At 52.0% G+C, this 21,113-nt stretch overlaps 1 protein-coding gene across 2 annotated transcripts; it reads left to right on the forward strand.

Moving 5' to 3' along the window:
- Positions 1-1,634: 1,634 nt before the first annotated feature.
- On the forward strand, positions 1,635-19,566 carry CIMAP2 (ciliary microtubule associated protein 2). 2 transcript variants are annotated; one of them, XM_058655925.1, is made up of 10 exons: positions 1,635-1,778; positions 2,381-2,468; positions 2,896-3,060; positions 3,199-3,321; positions 5,623-5,760; positions 5,897-6,040; positions 6,594-6,755; positions 7,259-7,366; positions 8,802-8,935; positions 19,026-19,561. In XM_058655925.1, exons 1-10 carry the CDS (start codon positions 1,717-1,719, stop codon positions 19,147-19,149), a joined length of 1,248 nt encoding a protein of 415 aa, XP_058511908.1. In that variant the 5' UTR covers positions 1,635-1,716; the 3' UTR covers positions 19,150-19,561. The 2 variants fall into 2 exon arrangements, with proteins under 2 accessions (XP_058511908.1, XP_058511918.1); XM_058655935.1 differs by lacking the exon at positions 3,199-3,321 and having other exon boundaries at positions 19,026-19,566.
- Positions 19,567-21,113: the final 1,547 nt, after the last annotated feature.

Genomic DNA, 21,113 nt, shown 5'->3' on the forward strand with positions numbered 1-21,113 from the left:
GCCTAAGTAAGCAAGTCACTGTGACGGGCAGGTGCTGAGCTGACTCACCCTGGCCTCGCCCAGCCTGCCCGGCAGCCAGCTCTCCCGGCCCACTGGACCTTGACTTGGATGCTCTGGTCACTCCTGAAGGTAGTGGGAAGAAAAGGCCTGGGGCAGTGAGAAAGAGGTAAAGAAGCTGCCAAGCGGATCCGCAGCAGCCCCGGGGCTGGCCAAGGGCTCTCCCATGCCCAGGGCTTGACTGCGTCACATCCATGCCTCACTGACACCTGGAAACAGTTCCTCCTCCTTCACCACCTGTCCAAGGCACAGCAAAGCACTGCAGCTTGGCCAGGGTCACCAGCTAGGCAGTAGCCACGCCAGGATTCAAATAATTCTCTTGGAGGATTTATGCATTACTGGGAAGTTGTTTGGGACTTACTGACTCCTTCAGTTGAGTAAACTGATCACTTTGTGGGGGCTGGTCCAACACACGCTTGCTCAGCCCCTCCCTGTGCTCCTGTCTCCTGCTCCTGATGCTAACGGAAGCCAGCTGCCACATCCTCACTGTAGTTTGGGTGGAGATTGCTTGCCTCCTTTACAGCGAAGAGGACAGAACTTCGGAGAAGGAAACGGACTGCCCAGACCCCTCAGCTGCAGCAGTGACTCAGAGGTGGGCCTAACCCACCTCTGACCGCCAGCTCAGTCAGGCAGTGGGGACGCTCTGCCAGCAGCCATGGTCATGTGCCTGAGACTCTGGCTTGGCAAAACTGCATGAGTGTCAGCTGGCAATGTCAGGGGCACTGGGAGGAGTGCATAGTGCCTCTGGCCCAGGTTTCCCTGGCTGATGCGGGACCTGGGACACATCACATCTCTCTCAACCTACCCTCCCCCCACAGCCCTTGGCAGAAATAAAGGGACGAGTGGGGCTGGGTGCTGTACACACCCACATAGCTCCCGGGGGCGGGGGTGCTGCTGCTGGGGGTGAGAACCATGCACCCTCACCTCCTGTCCCCACCTGGCAGGTCACAACTAGGTTTTAGGGTTGGGTTTGGAATTCTACAATAAGCCTTCTCGATCTGACAGGGTCAGAGGCTTCCTTTTCTTGGTGGCATGACCACACCGCAGCCACCAGGCCACTGGGGGAGCTGCCCCATCCGGGTCCCAGGCATTCTACATTATGTCTGAGGGACATGGGCAGGGCTAGTAGGGAAGGTGTGCTCCTCTGTCTTGCAGGTCCTCCCCAACACACACACCCCTTCATGCAAGCTGGGCTCCTAGGTCTGCCTCCTCTCCTCATTTCCTTTTCCTTGCCTCAGTTTCCCAACAGCACCAGGTGAACGCTGAGAGATGCTTCCTGAGTCTGGGTTGTCCCAGACCTTGGGGAAGCACACGGAGATCCAGCCAGAAGCCAGAGTCTGTTCGGCCGCAAAAGACTGAAAGCAGGGCTCTGTAGGGAACACCTAGGACTGTCAAGCCTGCAGCTGTGGACAGGCAGATCTCCAGTAAGGCGGTCCTGAAAGGGTACGGAGTGGCAGGGGAGTGAGGCGAGGCGCCACCAGCGCCTGAACTGTGTCGGGGGACGCCACGTGGCGCCCACGCAGCCGGGAGGATCTGTGTGAATCACAAGACCCTGGTTGCTGTGGCAGCGACACACAGTGCGGCAGGCGAGGGGGCGGTGCAGGAAGGGCGGCCTTGCGCGGAGCAGAGGACAGGAGCAGGCTGAGCACCCGTGAGACCATGGGCACGAAAGTGGCCCCCAAGTGGTTCAGCGGGGCGCCCTTTGGAGTACAGAGCCACAGGTGACTGCCACGATCTTGCTCCTGGCCCAGGACAGAAACTGGTCCTCATGGGCCCCCTTACCCCAGTCCAAGGGGCTGAGTTCAACCCTTGGGGATTAGAGCCTGGGGCAGTGGGGGATGGGAGGGTGCTGACAGTGAAGGGGGCTGGACTTCCTCTCCTTCACCCTGTTACCCTCCCCAAGTTCTTCCCCAACCCATTTGGGGAACACCTGCTATGTGTAGGGTTTAGAGCACTCACCTGCTCTAGCCTTTAGCAGATCACTCAGCCAGTCAGCTCCAGCGGTTTCCCTTCCTTTCTCCATATAGGGGTGTGTGTGTGTGTGTGTGTGTGTGTGTGTCCTGCCGTGCACCAGGTACAGTTTCAGGCTCAGAACTGGGAGCAATGCTCCTACGGAGATGCATTTAGCTGGGAGGAGGAGTAGGAGGGTGGGGTGCAGGGAGTGACTCTGGGAAGATCAAGCCACTTGCCCTTCAAGGCTGAGACCAGAGTCACCTCCTCTGTGAACCAACTCTCCCCACCTCCATGCCTGGAACTGCCCAAGCCTGGCCCAGGCGTCAGGCCCAGGGGCCAGGTTCTGGCCTTGACCTCTGTTCCTTGCCAGGTTTGACGTCTCGGCTGTCTACCCAGACCAGAAGAAGCAGAGCACCTTCACCGAGGCCCCGTACTCCCGGCGGCACTCTGTGGAAGTGGTGAGCTTGCTTAGCTCCTAACTCCTGCTGCGTGGTCTGGCCACCACCCCTCCACATTGCCCACCCCACTGTGTGACTATGGGGTGTGCCTGTGTCTCCCCATGCTCGCCACCCACTGCCCACTTGCCTGGCTCAGAGCTTGGCCCAGGGTCAGGATTCTTGCTACACACCAAACGGCAGTGACAACAGCCTGAGTTTGGGCTTCACGCTCAGCTTCTGCCCAGATGCCCTGGGGGCTCTTGCCTGCCTAGACTGGGGACAGGGACTAGTCTGGGATTGCACCTTGAATGGCCAAGCCTTCAGTGCCAGGTTCAATGCTGGGAGGTTGCCTTGTTACCCCAGGTCAGGGTGGTGGCGTGCTGATGACATTCTGTGTGTAGACTGATTGGTGTGGCCAGCACAGCCTTTTGCCTTGTTTCTGACTCAGGCCCACATAGGCCCAGGGACTTACAGCTCCAAGGAGACCTGCTTCAGCATGAAGAAGCTGAAGAAGGAGGTGGGCACTGGCTGGGCCCGGGCCCAGGAAGCCACACGGCTCACCCAGCTGCCTCACTTCCAGTACCAGGCCATCCTGAAGGAGAAGAAGCAGCAGGTGAGGTGCCTGGTGGCCAGGTCCCCACCCTGCCGCTTGGGGCTGGGCCTAGAAAGAGGGGCGGGCCAGGGAGGGGGGCTGGGTCGCCTGCCCATCTCAGTTGCTGCTTTCATCCTGTGCTGTCTCCTCCTGGAGCAGGGTCAAAAGCTGGGTCCAGGCTCCTACAACATCAAAGACTTCCTGCAACTGCTGAATCAGAAGCCGGGCAGCACGCGAGGCCTGCTTAGTTCTGGGGAGAAGCGCTTCCGTGGCCTCATAGGGGTAGGTGTGGTCGTCTGCCAGAGCGGCTCCCTCCCACTCTCTGCGTTGGCACTTTACCCAGGAACAACAGGAACGGCCATCTTCATGCTTGCCTCCTCCTCTGTGGCCAGGCTATCCTGCAGGGTCTCCCACCCCAGCCCCTCGGCTTTCCTGGGACCCAGCAGGGACGGGTCTGATGGTCTCTGGGTTCCCGGCCTGAAGCACATTATCTTGGAGGGGTTCAGCCCACTCTTCACGTGGGTATCTGGTGACCAGGTAGGATGCTGTGATGAAGCACTTGTTGAGTGCCACGCTCTGGCCCTGGTTTGGGGGATCCAGGAAGAGACTCTCATGCTCACACTGGAAGTGATGACAGTGAACTGTGGCTGGGCACAGCCCTCCCACACTCAGAGGAGCCCAGCCTGCAGCAGCCCCAGCAGGATGGCCCGGAGGAGAGAGCAGGAGCACAGAGGGGCGACTGCCCAAGCTCATGTTGCAGCTGGTGGCGGCTGCAGGACTGGAGTGCAAGGTGTCCTGTACTGCACCCTCCCCGGTTCTTGGCTTTTGATTTTTGACTTCCTGTGGAGAGTGGAGTCTCATGTCAGAGCTCAACCAGGCAAACCTAACACCGACTGTTTCCTCCCGAGTCTCCCCTCTCCCCCAGGCTGGCGTCTGCCTGGGGATCTTCCTCATCCTCATCTTGAGGGATCCTTCTTGCTTTTCAAAGTCCAGCGTTGCGACCTGCCGCTCCCATACTTCCTCATTGGCTGCTGAATCAATCTTTGCCTCTGGACTCTCTCCCTCCCCTTCCCCACCCCCCACCACCCAGCTCTGGCAACATAACAGGCTGCCAGAGATTGCAGCCTTCTGTGGTATTCAGCCCGTGAACTTGAAGCTTTCACATTAGACATGGGATTATGCTGGCACAAGCACTCAGCACCAGACTTGGCACTGCCTGTGAGCTCCCTGGGGGCAAAGATCATGCCCGCCCCCTATTAGAAACCTCCTTTCCCAAGTCTCTGTGACTTGGGGTGCTTACTACTCAGTCATCTGGGGTATGACAGTGCCTGGCTGGCAGGTTGCGCTGGCTCACACAGAACATGGGCCATGCGACTGCCGCTTGTCAGTGATGGGACCCTGGATGTGGGAGCTGCCTCTCTGAGGCTCAGTTTTCCCCATTCCTGAACTGTAGATGGGGCCAACTTGGTCCCATGGGGTTGCCTCCAGAATCAAGATCTTCAGGCTTTTAAAACACCCAGTGCACTACTCAGGAATCCGGCTTCCTACCCTTGGAGTTTCTCCTCCAGAATTGAAGAGAACTGAGTCGGTCCTGGCTTTGCCAGGACCAAGTACCAGCACCTAGAGATGGGCTGGCTGAGTCACCTATGGAATTGCAGCGACCCCGTGTGGCTAAGAGGTGCAGCGCAGCAGTAAAAAAAAAAAAATCCTGCTAAGTCTATATAAGGACTCTTCACCTACCATCTATATTGTGGAGCCACCTTCCTCTTTCCACCTGCCAAGAACACACTTCTAATCTGGCATTGCAAGCCCCAGATGGCCATCTCAGCTACATCCAATAGCCTCTCCTCCTGACTGCAAAGGCCTTCTTCCACCCCACCAGATGTGTGCTGCTGCTGCCCACCATGTACCAGCCACTGTGCAGGGGGCTTCACAGACATCATTCAGCTTCCTTGTCACAGACATCATTCAGCTTCCTTGTCACCCCCTGACCTAGGAACAAAATGCTTCCATCCCCATGTCACCGATGGGCACGGAGAGGCTCACAAGGCCCAGGGTTCCTCTGCTAGGAAGGTGCAAGAACCAGGATCCGAACCAGGGGCACTAGTCATCTTGGATCCAGCACTGTCCAGGGCACCCTGAGAATGGCACTTGTGTGGGTGCAGGGCTGTAAGGAATGGGACGAGTAAGGCCACTAAAGCAGGCGTCTGTCTGGAGCTACACAGCAGGCCATTCCCAGGAGAGCTGGTAGATGGTTTATCTGGCTTTGCAAGGGTCAGTGGAAGAGTGGGGAGCATACTGTGAGCTAGCTGGGGCTGTGAGATGGGCAGAGTGGCACAGGTTGGGGCAGTGGCAACGAGCTGGTGTTTTGCAGGATATGAGAAGGTGGAGGTCAGACAGACTAGGTCGGGTTGGGGTGGGGTGCAGAGGGCATGTGTAACCCACAAGGTTCCAGGGCATCAATGCTGTGTGTTGGGGTGGGGTGGGGTATCACTTGGGCACCTGAAAATTCTGACTCTTTGCAGAGTAGGAGGCCCAAGTGCTTCTTCTTGGGATGCACTCAGCCCCTTTCCCACTTGGCAGAACTACTACCCAGGTCCTGGGAATTATGGGGAAAAGGGCAACCCTTACACACGGCTGGAGGAGAACGCCTGGAACCGGTCCCATGCTGAGGGCCTCCTGTGCAGGATGAGCAACAAGCCATCCTCCTTGGCTCACCAGGTATGGAGCTGATCCAACACACAAGGTCCTGGAGGGTGCTCCCCACAACCCCAGGTCTCGGCGGGAGGAGGAGCTATGGGGAGGTTGGGACCTTGAGTGCCTCTGTTGTGCCTCCCCTCCCCGACTCCCCACACAGGGCAGTGGACTAGGCCCTGGCACCTACAATCTTAAAAGCAGCATCGACACATATGTGGCACATTCCAGCGGCACCCGTGGGCCCTACGACATCTTCTCGGGTGAACGAAGTGATCCCCTGCCTTTTGGACATTACTCGGTGCAGGTGCGCACCAGCCCGACGACCAGGTCTTGCTAAATCAACGCCAGAGGCCAAAGACACCACCCCATCTGCTCACGGCAGGCTCATGCTCCTCTCTGGGTTAGAGGAGGAGGGCGGGGTAGTGGGGCTGGAGCCCAAGGCCACCTCCTTGCACCAGAGCCGGCTGCTGGGTCTGGCTGCTCTGCTGGTTCACAACAGAGCTGAGGGGAGAAGTGTCAGCTCTGTTATATCCCGGCCTCCTCCCAACCAACTTCCACACCCCTGCCCCAGAGTGGCGAGCCCTGGTGGCCTAGGTCCCTGTGCTGAGGCCATTGTCGGTCTTGATGGCTCCCAATCTATGGGCTTGGTGTGGTGTCACACAGAGCAGTACTGTGACCCTGGGGATCGTCTTTGCTGTCCTCACCCGCACTGCTGTGAATATGCGCAGTACTCCAGGGGAATGACCAACTGGGGTAGGTGACCCTGCCTGACCTCTTGTAGTGAAATGGGCAGAGGGGGTGAATGACACTGGCTCACAGTCACACCAACCCTCCCACCCCCCACCGTCCTTACTCAGAAGAAAAAGACCAGAGAACTGATGGGTTTCAAGAGCTTCGTGGAAGAACTCAACTCTCGGCATCACAAAAGTCATGGAGTCTTCTCGAAACTTCCCCGCAATCCAGAGACGCCCACGGAGAGGATCTACTGGTCCACTCTCAACCAGTGTCCCCGGAAGCTGGTCCGTGTGCAGCCCCCTACTCCGGGAGGGTCGGGGGGGTACTCCCCGCATTTCGGGGCAGGTGGCTGTCTGTGGGTGGGGCTAGGGTTATTTGGCAGGGAGCATCCCAATTCCAGGCCTCCTCATGCCCTCCCCGCATCACTCTCATTCCCCATTCTTCACGTGAGGCCAGTGAGGTCATGGTAGGAACAGATGAGCCTACAGCTCAGGCCCCAGGGTGCTTGGCTGCACCCTTACCTCAGAGCCCTGGCGACTGAGGGGCTCCAGCAAACTGAGGCATGGTAGAGTGTGACTTAGGGGTCTGCCCTCCACAACATCTGCCTGCTTATGCCCAGAGCATCAGGATGAGGGGATCAAGTGCACAAAAAGGGTCAGGAGTGACTGGCTACCTCCCAGGGGTCTTGCTTCAAAGGGTAGCTGGGTGCCAGGACTCTTTACCTGCCTTGGTTCAGACAGACCCCTGTCAGGTCCTGTCCAGCTGAGCCTTCCTCCCCTACCCCCAGGCAACATCTGGGCCTGGCATGTGGCTTCCGCAGGAGAAGAAGTGCCAACACGTGGGCCTGTCCCCCTTCTTCCTGGCCTCTAAGCGCACCAGCGTCAAGACCTACCAGGTGCTTTGGGGAGACTGGTGGAGGGGGGCAGGGAGTACTCAGACCCGCCTTGCATCCTGGTAACTGCTCTGAGTCCCAAGAAACCTGACACCCACACCTACCACCTTGTTTCTCTAAGGTTTGGGTTCTCGCACTTGAGCAGGTGTGCATGTCACTGCAGGGCTGTGTAGAGCACAGCTTGCTGGATTCTGCGGGGGTGGGGGCGGGGGTGGCTCGACACACAGATAAGCCCTTGGGCTTTATGACCCTACCTCCTTAACTTACACAGTAACTTTGGACATTGACCTTGCTGAGCAGAATTATAAAGGGAGTGATGGAGACAGAGAAATCTTCCATCCACTGGTATACTCCCCAAATTGTTACAACAGCCAGGGTTGGGCCTGGCAGAGGCCAGGGACTTCCATCTTGGTCTCGCATGTGGGTGGCAGGGACCCATACACTTGAGTCACCCCCTGCTGCTTTCCCAGGTGCATTAGCAGGGTGCCAGATTGGAAGTGGAACAACCAGGATTCAAACTGGCACTCCTATGGGATGCTGGCAGCTTAACTTGCTGAGCAACAGTGCCAATGCCATCAAATCCACCTGTTCCTGGACTCTAATAAAGAGAAAGAAAGGTGCACTGGAATGAACAGCTCTATGATTGACACAACATAACTTCATCTGTGTGCCCATGTGCCATGCCCCATCCACAGAGCATTCGGGAATATGTTTCCCATATCCAGAATCCCCACCCCCATCCCCGCAACCAGCATCAGTTAGTGTTGTCTGGTTAGAACAGCCTTCTACATTGTGGGCCCCTCCTGGTCACCCTGGGTCCTTTAGTGTGTGTCTTGCCTGCCTTCCTGTTCTGCTGCCTCCCATTGCCCCATCCCACACCTGCACCTGAGCACTGCCACTTACTCCATCGCCTCTCCTCCCTTCGTGCGAGCAGTCCCCAGCGTGCCAGCCCCACTGAGCAGGCCAGGTCCCCAGGCCTTCCCTTCTTCTCCTCCTGCCTGCAGCCCTGCAATCCTGCAGAGGAGAGGGTCTTCACACAAGGACCCCAAGTAAAATATTTAGAAAGACCAAGTGTCTGTGTTGCTTCCACAGGCCTGGCCATCTTCAAGAGAGAAAGGGCTGATGGGAGGGTTGGGGTCCAGAAAAGCCATGTGTTCATCCCTCCAGCCTGGGAGCCTGCCTCCTCTTCTCTCTGCCCCCAACTCCACTCACAGTGGATCTAGGTTCCACCAACCCCAGTTAGCTAATTACAGCATCAAGTGCTGTGTTGCCAAATCAGGTTACAATTTGAGGTTCTTGGGTTAGGACGTCACTGTATCTTTTGGGGTACATCATTCACCCCAGGACAGGTGGAAGAGGGAGGGACGTAAGACAGGCCTATGATCCTGATACCTGCCAGACTGGCTGACATGCTGCCGTCTTCCTCTCCTGGGTACAGAATCCCGTAGGCGTGGGCCGTTACTTCAACACCAGGCTGTCGGAGACCAAGGACAGAAGGAAGCGCTATCGGTCCTTGTACATGGGTGTTTGCAAGCGCTACCTCTCGGACCTAGCCCGGGACAGGCTCTTGCAGTGAGTGCTGGGAGTGTCCCCCCCATGGAGTGGGGGACAAGGGTGGGGAAAGGCTTGGGGGTTTCCCAGGCTTTGGGTGCTCTGGGGAGCACAGCTGCTGCCAGCGAATGTCAGCCAAGTTCAGATCCCAGCCATGCCACTGGCTAGCTGTGTGAGGTGGGGTGCTTGGCTTTCCTGAGTCTTGTGCCTGCAGACCACGCAAGTTGGGCCACAGGGAATCTGTTTGTTGGAACTCCTGGTAGGGATGCAGGAAGTTGCTGTGAATCTGCAGAATGGCAAGGCACGGGAATGCTGAGCAGCTTGCAAATGGCCTGCTGCTGCCATATTCTGGTACCCAAGAGGCCATCAATGGCAACCTCTTTGCAACTTCAGAAATGTTAAAGTATAGATAAGTATGCACTTTAGATTGAGTGTTTTACTCTGTTCATCATGCCAGATTGGGAGGCCTGAACTCAGAGGTAAGTCTGCTTTGCAATGCAATGATAAAATGTATGTAATTTATGTCAGTGTCAGCCCGTGCCTTCATCCTTCTTGATTGGCTTCCTGTAGTGGTGGATTCCTGAGACAGGACAGTGGGATGTCAGTTTAGACCGACTGCACACCTCTATATGTGTTTGTATTTTTCCTGCCTGCACTTAGGCACAACAGTCCAGTTGGAACTCATTCCCCCCCAGGAGCTTCGCAGGCCTCACTCCCTTGTGTCCTGACCTCTGGTTTGCTCTCTGAGGGACGTGATACATTCTGGCCTCCTGTCCTCTGCACCTGACCTGCATTTTCCTTTCTGGAAGCTTCCAGATCTTCTCTTTATTCTTCATATTCTGAAATTTCTCTTTTTTAAAAAAATTTTACTTCTTTTTATTATTATCAATTTATGATACAGTTCCATAAGCCCTTGGATTTCCCTTATCCTCTCCCCAAATTCCCTCCCCGCCCACTGAGTTCCCCTATATCATTACTATAGTATAGTTCTTCAGACACAGTCATATGTCCATTATTGTAGGCATGGACAATGGCAGCATTCTATTGTCAAGATATCGTAAACAGTTTCGTTGGGAGTCCATCTTTGTCAGGAAGTAGAGATGCATACTGCATTGTATCCTCACATCTGGATATGATAGTCTCCATTAACAGTTACTATACATCCCCTTAAATGAAAAGCCACCATACAAAATCAACAACAGGAAGAAAAATAGAAATTTTCTTTATTTTTTTTTTTAAGACTTATCTATTTTATTACAAAGCCAGCTATACAGAGAGGAGGAGAGACAGAGAGCAAGATCTTCCATCCGATGATTCACTCCCCAAGTGAGCCGCAACGGTCGGTGCGCGCCAATCCGATGCCGGGAACCAGGAACCTCTTCTGGGTCTCCCAAAGCCTTGGGCCGTCCTCGACTGCTTTCCCAGGCCACAAGCAGGGAGCTGGATGGGAAGTGGAGCTGCTGGGATTAGAACCGGCGCTCATATGGGATCCCGGGTGTGTTCAAGGCGAGGACTTTAGCCGCTAGGCCACGCCGCCGGGCCCCGAAAAATAGAAATTTTCAATGCCATGAAATTAAATAACATGCTGCTAGATATGATAGTCTCTATTACACAGTTACTATACATCCCCTTAAATGAAAAGTCACAAAACAAACAACAGGAAAAATAAAAAATTAAAAACACCATCAAGTTAAAAAAAACATGCTACTGAATGACTAATGTGTCGCTGAAGAAATGAAAAAGAAAATCAAGAACCTTCTTGAAGAAAATGATGCTACTGTATGATCTATGAGTCATTGAATAATTTAATCAGAAGAAAGTGTTTTGAAGAGATAAAACTAACAAAAAAAAATCAAAATCCATGAGATACAGTTTCCGCTGACCTTTGTTAGTGAAATGTGTCTCCTATAGGCAACAAATAGATGGGTTTGTTTTTCAATTCAGTCTACTAATCTATGACATTTGATTGATGAGTTTAAGCTGTTTACATTCAGGGTTAATACAAACAGATGGTAATTTGATTCTGTCATTTCAGCAATGGGTTGTTCATTGATTTAGTCTTCTGTTGTTATTTTATTGGAATGTTCTTCACATTTGCCTTTGGTTTTGGTGGGTGATATTCCTTTTCTGTCAAGAGAACATTTTTGAGTGTCATTTGTAGGGCAGGTTTGGAAGAGGCATATTCTTTTAACTTTTCTTTACTGTGGAAGAATTTTATTTCATTTTCAAAGATAAAGGAAAGTTTTGCTGAGTACGTTATCTTGGGCCAATAATTTTTTTTCTTTTAGAATCTGGAATATGTTGCTCCATTCTCTTCTGGCCTGTAGAATTTCCTGTGAGAGTTCTCCTGTGAACTTAATTGGTATTCCTTTATATGTCAGTTGATTTTTTTTTTTCACATGCACATTTAAGGATCTTTTCCTTATGTTCAATTGAAGAGAGCTTGATTATTATGTGTCTTGGTGAAGATCACTTTTGGTTCGGTGCCCCTCCTGGATGTTGTTTCCCAATTCTTTCTCTAGATTAGGTAAATTTCCCCTTATTATTTTATTAAATACATTTGCAAGCCCAGCTGCTCTTTCTGCATCTTATGCAACTCCCATAGCTCTTATATTTGGCCTCTTAATAGTGTCTTTCAATTCTTGAATACTTTTTTTGGTCTGACCCAGCTCTGCTTGCAGCTTTTTGTTTGTTTCCCCCTGGTGACAGGAAATAGCTTCTAATTTTGAGATTCTTTTCTGCCTCCTTCATTCTCTGTTGGAGACTCTCCACTGTACTTTTCATTTGCTCCACTGTATTCTTCATTTCTGATAGATCAGCTTTCATTTGATTCATTTCCAGTGTGACATGTTCCTTGAATTCCTTGAATGCCTTCTTTATGTGCTTCTCATTGTTGATATGAAGTTCTATAACAAGTATTTTGAATTCTGTATCCCCCATTTTCTCGATGTCTTTTCCCTTTTTTGTTTTCTTCCTTTCTTTTTTTCCTAATATATTATGAAAGTTTTTAAATATGCAACAAAACTGGAAGATGTTTTCAATATGCACCTGTATAGTCCTGACTAGGTTGTATTTCCCCTTCTTCTCTTGCTTTGTGATGTGCCTTTCTAGCTAGCCACCTATAGCCGTCCCTTTAGCCACCTGTAGATTTCAAAGGAAATGACAGCCATTAGTCTGTAAATTTTTTTTTTTTTTTGCTTTACAGTGAAAATATTCCTTGTCCAGAAAAGAGAGAGGAGAAACAGCTACCCCATCTGTAATGATAATAACTCCATATACTTGTGGAGTGTATTTTCAGTGCCCATGGCCACTTTACCTGTTCTTACCGCCTGTGATTGCTCTAAAGGTTAGGCAGCACCCTCGTTTTCAGTGGAGAAAAGGAAAGTTTGGAGAAACTAGTTTCCTAAAGTCACTATTAGTGAATGGCACATTCTGCCACGGGCCTTCTGCTGGTCCTTGTGACATGGGGAAGAGGAGGAGGGACAGCCCTCCCCCTACCTCTCCACCCCCCACCCCCCCACCCCCGTGTCTTTCAGCTGCAGATGGGGCCCTCACCCACTTCCCCAGGAGGCGACCTGGGACCCAGACCTTCTCTCCCTCTGTGAACAGCACTTTCTCAGGAGCTTTCTGGAAGATGAGGCCTAGAGGGAAGGCCAAGGCAGAGCTGGCTTTCACACCCCCATCTCCTGGTATCACTTACCTCCAGCCTTTAGAGCATGCTGCTCTGGTGAGATTTGGAAGCTGGGCAAGGAGAGATGGGGCCTCTAGGAAGCTCAGTGCATGGAGTCCCTCTCCCCCTCCCTTGCTCCCCGCCTCTCCCATTCCCTGTGCAACATATCCAGCTGGTGTTGTCATAGCGATAGCATGGTGCCAAGCAGGGACTGAAGGCCATGTTTTAATTTTTCCGCTGCTTTCTTCTTCTTCCTGTGTTTTTGGTGGAAGAGTGTAGGGGTGGAGATTTGAACGCATTCCAGAGCTGACATATGAGAAAGGAGCAAGACTCCACTCTGAGGTGGTGGCACATGCTCCTCCTGTGGCCTGGAGAGGTGGTCAGGCCTCCCCCTGAGCCCATGCAGGGAGGGACACGCCTCTTGGATGCAGTAGAGGGTGTAGGAGTTGTCCAGAGGGCCATAGGCCCTTGAGGCACAGGGGAGGGAGGCAAAGGGTTCAGGTGGGTGCTGTGAGAGAGTTGGAGAGCGGGGTAGAGGGATGGAGGGCATCGCAGGTGAACAGCCTGGGGGAGGAGGCATGAACAAGGCTGGCCTGTGTAGGTGTGGCCCTGTGGGAGGTGGAGAGTTGGAAGGTGGAGAGTATGGAGACTTGAACAAGGTGAGTCAGGAGTGGGCAGTCTCGAGGTAGCAGCCTGGCCTTGGACTGGCTCATCCAGTCGGGCGAATTCAGGAGCAAGGCAGCTTTTTTTCGGCTGCATGTGGGAGGACTCTTTGGGAAGAGCCGCTTGGAAGGCATCCAGTCAGGGTGGGGTTCACCTTTGGCTTCTTACGTCCAGATTAGCAGTTGATCAGGTCAGGAACCCTCCAAGGTTGGTTGTGAAACTCTGAGAAGGGGAGTCCCAGCCTGATGAGAGGGACACTGGTGTTGTGTTCCTAACCCACTGCTGTGACATCCACGTGTCCCCTGACCTCCTTCAGTAATGCTTTTGTCCCCAGGTATGCTTAGCATTGACAGCCCCAGGGCCCAGGGGCAGCCTGGACTCTGCCTTGTTCAGTTCAGTTCGCCCCATGGCTTCCTTCAGGGCAGCTGGGATGGCTCCCCATGCAGGGCCCTGTGGGAGTCCTGAGACAAGTTCTTGAGAGTCCAAATAGGACACAGGTGCCAGTGTGAGCTCCTAGCTGTTTGATCCCGCATGACAACACAAGACTCTCTTTTCTCAGTGGTGGAATAGCAACAGTGAAGTCTGTCTTGCAGGGTGGGGTATGTTGGAAAGAAAGCCCGCTCTCTTCTCTTTTTCCTTGGCCAACATATCCCAGCAGGGCTTTCTAAGGCTCCATGGTGGCGTGTTCAGCATTTCTGGTGCCCACCCACTGGCACCCACTCAGCTCCCAAACTGCTGTGTGCTGTCACTGCCTCCTAGGAGGACAAGGCACCGCTCCCCCCCCCCCCAATTTAGCTGAGAGTCAGCCACGTGCATGCTGGGATTGGGGAGGCCGGAGGGAGATGGCTGTTGTGTCTGAGGTCTGCACAAATCACTTCACTTTTCCCTAACTCGGAGGCTGCACCTGCTCTGGACACCTACACTGAATGTGTGTCTGGGTTTGCAGAGGGCAAATGTCTGAGGAGAGAGTGGATCAGAGTGTAGTAGAGGAGGTCAGAGGAGGTCAGATTCCACCCAGTTTGGAGATTCAGGGAGCACGGTTTAGGAGCAGTGGCATTCGAACTGGCTGTCAGACAAGGGAATCTGAGTCGGGCTTGCAAAGGCAAGAACAGCACTCATTAGGGGTTGATTGTGTGTTGGACTCTGTCCTCCACTCTGAACACCATTGCTACGGGCCTCCAGAGCCCATTGAGGTAGACGTTATCTTTATTACCCAGATAAGGCAGTGAGTTGGCAATTCAGCTGTTGCTGCCTGGTGAGGGGCTGCCAGCAACAGCCATCGATTGGTCTGCAGGTCAGGTGGGAGGCCAACAGGTCTGGGATGGTCATGGAAGGTGATCCTGACCTGTAGCTTGTTCTCACAGAGGACACTGAGTTTGAGCAAGGAAATGTACAGGCCTTTTGCAGCCCGGGCTCAAAATGCCACACTATAACTTTTAGCACCTTCTGTTGGCCACAGCAAGAGACAAGGCTGGCCCAGGCTACAGAGCCAGGGAGTAGACCACGCGTGGGGAGTAGCTTTGACGTCCCATGGCAGAGAGGACTGATTCGGGTGCCCTGTGTGGGTCTTGCAGCGGCGTCCCTGGTGCGGTCCCTGGTGCAGATGTGGCTCTAAGCTGTGTTTTGTCCACAAAGTGTTGCTTGTTTCAGAGGGGAGGGAGCAGTCAAGGTAGAGGGAAGGGCACAAGCCAAAGGAAGGAAGCAAAAACACTGAGGATGAGTTCATTTTGGGTGACATGTACATGGTGTGCAGGAGAGCAGCAGCCGGTGTGCAGGACGAGGCTGGTTAGAGCTGTGCTTGGAGACCTTGACCGCTAGGCTGAGCTGCTGGCAGCCTTCCTGTAGGTAAAAGGTCAAGGGATTTTTTTTAAGATTTATTTTTTTTTTTAAGATTTATTTATTTTATTACAAAGTCAGATATACAGAGAGGAGGAGAGACAGAGAGGAAGAGCTTCCATCTGATGATTCACTCCCCAAGTGAGCCGCAACGGCCAGTGCTGCGCCAAGCCGAAGCTGGGAACCAGGAACCTCTTCCGGGTCTCCCACGCGGGAGCAGGGTCCCAATGCATTGGGCCGTCCTCAAATGCTTTCCCAGGCCACAAGCAGGGAGCTGGATGGGAAGTGGAGCTGCCGGGATTAGAACCGGCGCCCATATGGGATCCCGGGGCGTTCAAGGCGAGGACTTTAGCCGCTAGGCCACGCCGCTGGGCCCAAGATTTACTTTTTAATTTTTTTGAAAGTCAGATATGCAGATATGAAGATCTTCTGTGTGTTGATTCACTCCCCAAGTGGTCACAATGGCCGGAGCTGAGCTGATCCGAAGCCAGGAGCCAGGAGATTCTTCCAGGTCTCCCACATGGGTGCAGGGTCCCAAAGCCCTGGGCCTCATCGACTGCTTTCCCAGGCCAGAGGCAGAGAACTGGATGGGAAGCAGGGCTGCTGGGATTAGAACATGCATCCATGTGGGATCCTGGTGTGTGCAAGGCAAGGACTTCAGCTGCTAGGCTACTGCGTTGGGCCCAGGAATTTTTTTAAGTCAAAAAATGTAACTTAATATAAAATTTATCCTGTTTAAAGGATTTAGGTTTTTTTTTAAAGGATTTGTTTCTCTAATTATTTTACTTGAACGATGTATATAGAGAGAAGAAAAGACAGAGAGAGCGAGATCTTTCATCAGCTAGATAACTCCCCAAATGGTTGTGACTGCCAGAGTTGGACCAGTCTGAAGCTAGAAGCCAGGAGCTTCTTTTGGGTCTCCCATGTGAGTGCAGAGTTTCAAGGCATTGGGCCATCATTTGCTGCTTTCCTAGGCCATAAACAGGGAGCTAAGTTAGAAGTGGAGCAACAGAGACTCAAACTGGTACCTATGTGGGATACTGACACTGCAGGTGGGAGGATTAGCTTGCTATGCCACCACACCAGCCCAAGATTTATTTATTTGAAAAGCATAGTTACAGAGAGAGAGAGAGAGAGAGAGAGAGAGAGAGAGAGATCTTCAATTTGGTGTTTCACTCCTCCAAATGGCCTCAATGTGCAGAACTGAACTGATCTAAAGTCAGGAACCAGGAGCTTCTTTATGGTCTCCCATATAAGTGCACTTGGGCAGATTAGCAAAGAGCTGGGTCAGAAATGGAACAGTGGGGGAGTTAAACTGATGCCCGTATTGATGCCGGTGCCCCCAGTGGCAGGCTTACCTACAGTGCCATAGTGCCAGCCCCGGGGATCTAAGTTTTGATGAAAGCACGTAGCTGTGCGGTCACTACCTGCACAGTGGTGACTGTCACTGCCCCTCAGAGTGTGTCCTGCTAGCTGTCATCAGTGCCGCCTCCCACTTCCTCCCCCGTGGCTCCTGGTCCCTCCAGCACGCCTCCACCTTGGCCATCCCAGGGGGCCGTACAGTCCTCGCTGTGGGATGTCGGTCTTCTATCCTATTGCAAGATACAACTGAGAGTCAGTGCCATTGCTTCTCAGCTCCAACTCGCAGCCTGTCGCAGGAGTGTGCCACCGTTTATTTGTCCTCACGTTCAGGACGTTTAGATTGTTTCCAACGAGGACAATATTTATTATAGCTGCTATCAGTATTGACCTATGTTATCATTTCTCTTGGGTAAATACATGTGAGTAGGATTTCTAGGCCATTTGGTAAGAGAAGGTATAATAAAACACTGCCAGGAGGGCAGCGCTGTGGCCTAGCGGCTAAAGTCCTCGCCTTGAACGCCCCGGGATCCCATATGGGCGCCGGTTCTAATCCCGGCAGCTCCACTTCCCATCCAGCTCCCTGCTTGTGGCCTGGGAAAGCAGTCGAGGATGGCCCAAAGCTTTGGGACTCTGCACCCGCGTGGGAGACCCGGAGGAGGTTCCTGGTTCCCAGCTTCGGCTTGGCGCAGCACTGACCGTTGTGCTCACTTGGGGAGTGAATCATCAGATGGAAGCTCTTCCTCTCTGTCTCTCCTCCTCTCTGTATATCTGACTTTGTAATGAAAATAAAATAAATCTAAATAAATAAAATAAATAAATAAGTAAATAAATAAATAAAATACTGCCAACTGGCTTTGAAATGGCTCGCAGTCTTGCTAGTATATTTGTGTAAGCAAAATATGGGAGTGTAACAGCCCTATGTCCTTGCCAGGATTTGGTATTTGTTTTCTTCAGTTAGAAAGGTTCCAGTAGCCTAGCGGCCAAAGTCCTCTCTTTGAACGCATCGGGATCCTATGTGGGCAACTAGTTCGTGTTCTGGCAGCCCTGCTTCCCTGTCTCTGGCCTGGGAAAGCAGCTGATGGTGACCCAGGGCTTTGGGACCCTGCACCCATGTGGGAGACCTGGAAGAAGCTCCTGGCTCCTGGCTTCGGATTGGCTTAGCTCCAGTCATTGTGATCACTTGGGGAGAATCATTGAATGGAAGATTTTTCTCTCTGTCTCTCCTCCTCCTCTTTGTATATATCTGACTCTCCAACAACAACAACAAAACAATTTTTTTTTTAAAGAAAGGCATGGTTACAGAAAGAGGTAAAGAGAAATTGGTTTTCTTGGGTTAGTATCTTTTTTTTTTTTTTTTTTTTTTTTAAAGAAGGCGGAGTGGTGGAGATCTTCCATCTGCTGGGTCACTTTCCAGCAGTCAGGAGTATGCCAGGCAGAAGCCAGAAGCCTGGAACTCCATCCTGGTTCTCCCGTGTGAATGACAGGAGCCCAAGGGTTTGGGCCATCCTCCACTGCTTTTCCAGGCACATTAGCAGGAAGCTGGATTGGAAGTGGAGCGGCTAGGAATCAAACCAGCATTCAGATGGAGCGCTGGCATTGTAGGCAGTGGCTTAGCTCATGAGCCATGGCACCGGGCTCTCAACCTCCCGTTGGAATGCATTTCACTATTATTTGCATTTGCACTTCTCCAAGGACAAGATGTGGAGCCCTTTTCCACACCTTCTTTATGTCTCCTCTTTGGTGACTACACCTTTTGAAAATGTGGATTGTTTATTTTTGCATGTTAAGTTTTGAAAGGTCTTTGTATATTCTAGGCACAAGTCCTTTATTAGTTTTGTGTTTTACAGAGGTTTTTCTCCCAGATATACAGGAGAATCTAAAGGAAAAGATTTTTTTGTGTGTTTTAAAAACTTGCTCTGTGGCACTGCAGGGCAGATTGGGGTAAAGACAAGGGACTGTCTTAGTGGTCCACATGCATGCTGAGGCTCTGGGCCAGGGCAGGGCAGAGGGGATGGAGAGAAGACGACTCAGGGGCAGGATGACCCACTGGCAGGTAGGAAAGACCCTTTTTATCCTGGTGAGCCCTCCCACCCACTCCCTCCTTCCCTCCTTCCTTGGACAAATATTTGGGGAGCTGGCCACAACAGTCAGTGCCTGGCTAGGCCAAAGTCAAAAGCTTCCCCTGAGTCTCCCACATAGGTTGCAGGTGTCCAAAAAGCTCTGCTGCTTTCCCTGGCACATTGGCACAGAGTTAATTGGAAGCAGAGCAGCCTGGACTCAAACTGCTACCCATGTGGGTTGCTGGTGTCCCAGACAGCGGCTTTATCCACAATGCTGACCTCTTATAAACTAATTCAGGTGCTCTGTGAAAAGGAACCAACTCCAAAAGAGAAAGCTCTCCAATTAGACTATTTCATTGGGAAGGCTTGGAGGTCCTCACTTTTGGCCTTTCACCTGAACCAGGGACCCTTTTGAAGTACCACCTGTGAATACCTGCTGCCTGCCCCGTGGGTGCCCCTTCAGGGCTGTGGAGCCCACTCCCACTTCTTTTTTTTTTTCTCTCTCTCTCTCTTTTTAAAGGGAAAGACTTACACCTGATACCAATTGGAGGTGCTATCCAGTTGTGGATTACAACTCAGATCCGACCCTTTTAAGGCCATGTGTGGACGACAGTCAGCAGCGACCACAGTGTCTGAAAGCCTGAAGATAAAGATGGCCATGGGAGGAGGGTGGGAGCAGGGAACCTTGGAGAATGACGCACGAGATTACCAAGGAGCTGGCAGAGGCGAGGGCGAGCGGGCGGGGTCACCTTTGCTGAATCATGGACCAGAGGTCACAGTGTCTGTGGGGGACAGCTGGTGTTGGGTATCTTTTGTTCTAAGACATTCATTTTCCAGAGAATCCAAACCAGTCAAAGACATGACGGTGGAAGCCAGGGAGCCGAGGGAGCGAGGCTGGAAAGCGGTCGGGACCCTTGGAAACCCCTTCTCTAAAGCCAGAGTGCTTGGCTCCTTCCTGACAGACCAACAGAAGAAGGGAGCATGCCTGGTGGTGGTGGGGGGGAAGGAATGGCATCTATCATGGGGCAGCTTTGGGATGCCACCCCAGCATGCTACTGGGAGCTCAACATGCTACTGGGAGCTCAAGCCCTGCTTGATGCTAGGAGGAGACTGCTGGTTCCTGGCTGCGCAGAAAGCAGTGGGTTGTACTCCAGAGGCAGCCCAGGCCTGGCTGCTTACCGTCAATGAGACATTGAGTGGGATAGGGGAACTGGGCTGTCCCTAGAGCAGAGGAAACTGGGGGCACTGCTGGGGTCCCTGCAGTGGATGTGGGAGACACGAAGGTGTGAAGAGAACTGTTCCCCTGCAGGCAAGGCCGCAAGGAATTTCCCGCTGCATGGCAGGACCTGCAGATGTCTCTGCAACCACCTGAAGGCAGTTCTACCTCCCTTTGCGTGGACACCGGACCACCCCGCTGAGAATGCTCTAATCTATTCAGGCATTGGTTGCCATTGCTGAGTTGGTTTTTACTACCAATGAGAGCTTAGAAGTTGATGTTGCTGATAAGTTTTGCCAAAGGGACTTTTCAATTCATGCTGTCTCTGTCTCTGCTGCCCCCGTTTGACCATCCTTGATCTTTAGGTTCCCCCCTTTTCTGTGATACATTTCCTCCCTTAACTGATTTAAGTTGTAGAATGAGGATTGTAGTAGGAATGTGTTACTGACTGATATGCAGCGTCTATTGAGAACTTTTATTGAGAGCTTTAAGATGAAACAAAGGCAGAATTATCCTTGGAAAACACCCACTTGACCATGACATAAAAAGTCTGTTCCAGCGTTGTGACTGCTTCTGTATAAATAAAGGAGACAGTTTTCTTGCATTATCCATTATGATCCTGAAATTGCAGTGGTCTATTTCTTTTCCCTCTATGCCTACTCCACACACCCTTCTTGAGTTCTGAACTCGGCTGGAACTGGATTCCAGCAGGCCCAGCCACAATGCTGAAGACACTTCCAGCACTTTCTCAGAGCATGACTGTCTCATAGAATCACTCTCTTGAAGGAAGTAAAATGCTTTCTATTCACATACAGATCATCTAGGTTGCAAAAAGTTTTTGAAATACATGCCTCATTTTTTCATGCTGCACGTGACCTATTTGAAAGTCTCTGTAGATTCAGCACAATGCTGGTCAGACACTCGGGACTTTTTTGTTTTAAGTGGAAGTTGGCAAGTGGATGATAAGGTCTCTGTGGCAATGCAGGTGATATAAAGTAGCAAGATAAACTTGGGAAAAAAGGAAAAAAAAGGACAAAATTAGGCAACTAACATTGTCTCATCTTTAGGAATTAGGAATTGTCATTGTTAGGGTAGATGAAAGGTCAGAAGTACAAGGTAGACTCCTAAAATGGGCTCATGCACATACGGAAAACTGATTTTCATTTTTCTTCTTTTCTTCCCTTTCTTTTCTTCCCCTTCTTTTTTTTCCTCCTCTTCCTTCTTCATCTAGACTAATTTACTTATTTGAAAGGTAGGTTTATATAGAGAGGAAGGAAATAATCTGTCGGTGGCTTCATTCCCCTAATGGTTGCAATAGCCAGGGCTGGGCCACGCCGAAGGCAGGAGCTAAGAGTTTCATCTAGGTCTCCCACGTGCGTGGCAGGGGCCCAA

This window comes from Ochotona princeps, chromosome 2 (assembly GCF_030435755.1).
Source record: "Ochotona princeps isolate mOchPri1 chromosome 2, mOchPri1.hap1, whole genome shotgun sequence".
NCBI lineage: Eukaryota > Metazoa > Chordata > Mammalia > Lagomorpha > Ochotonidae > Ochotona > Ochotona princeps.

Bases quoted from the DNA above. Each gene is read 5' to 3' on its own strand.
- CIMAP2 (XM_058655925.1), top strand. From the start codon at position 1,717: ATGGGCACGAAAGTGGCCCCCAAGTGGTTCAGCGGGGCGCCCTTTGGA. The intron at 5,761-5,896 runs GTATGGAGCTGA...CTCCCCACACAG, and splicing joins CATCCTCCTTGGCTCACCAG to GGCAGTGGACTAGGCCCTGG. The intron at 7,367-8,801 runs GTGCTTTGGGGA...TCCTGGGTACAG, and splicing joins CCAGCGTCAAGACCTACCAG to AATCCCGTAGGCGTGGGCCG.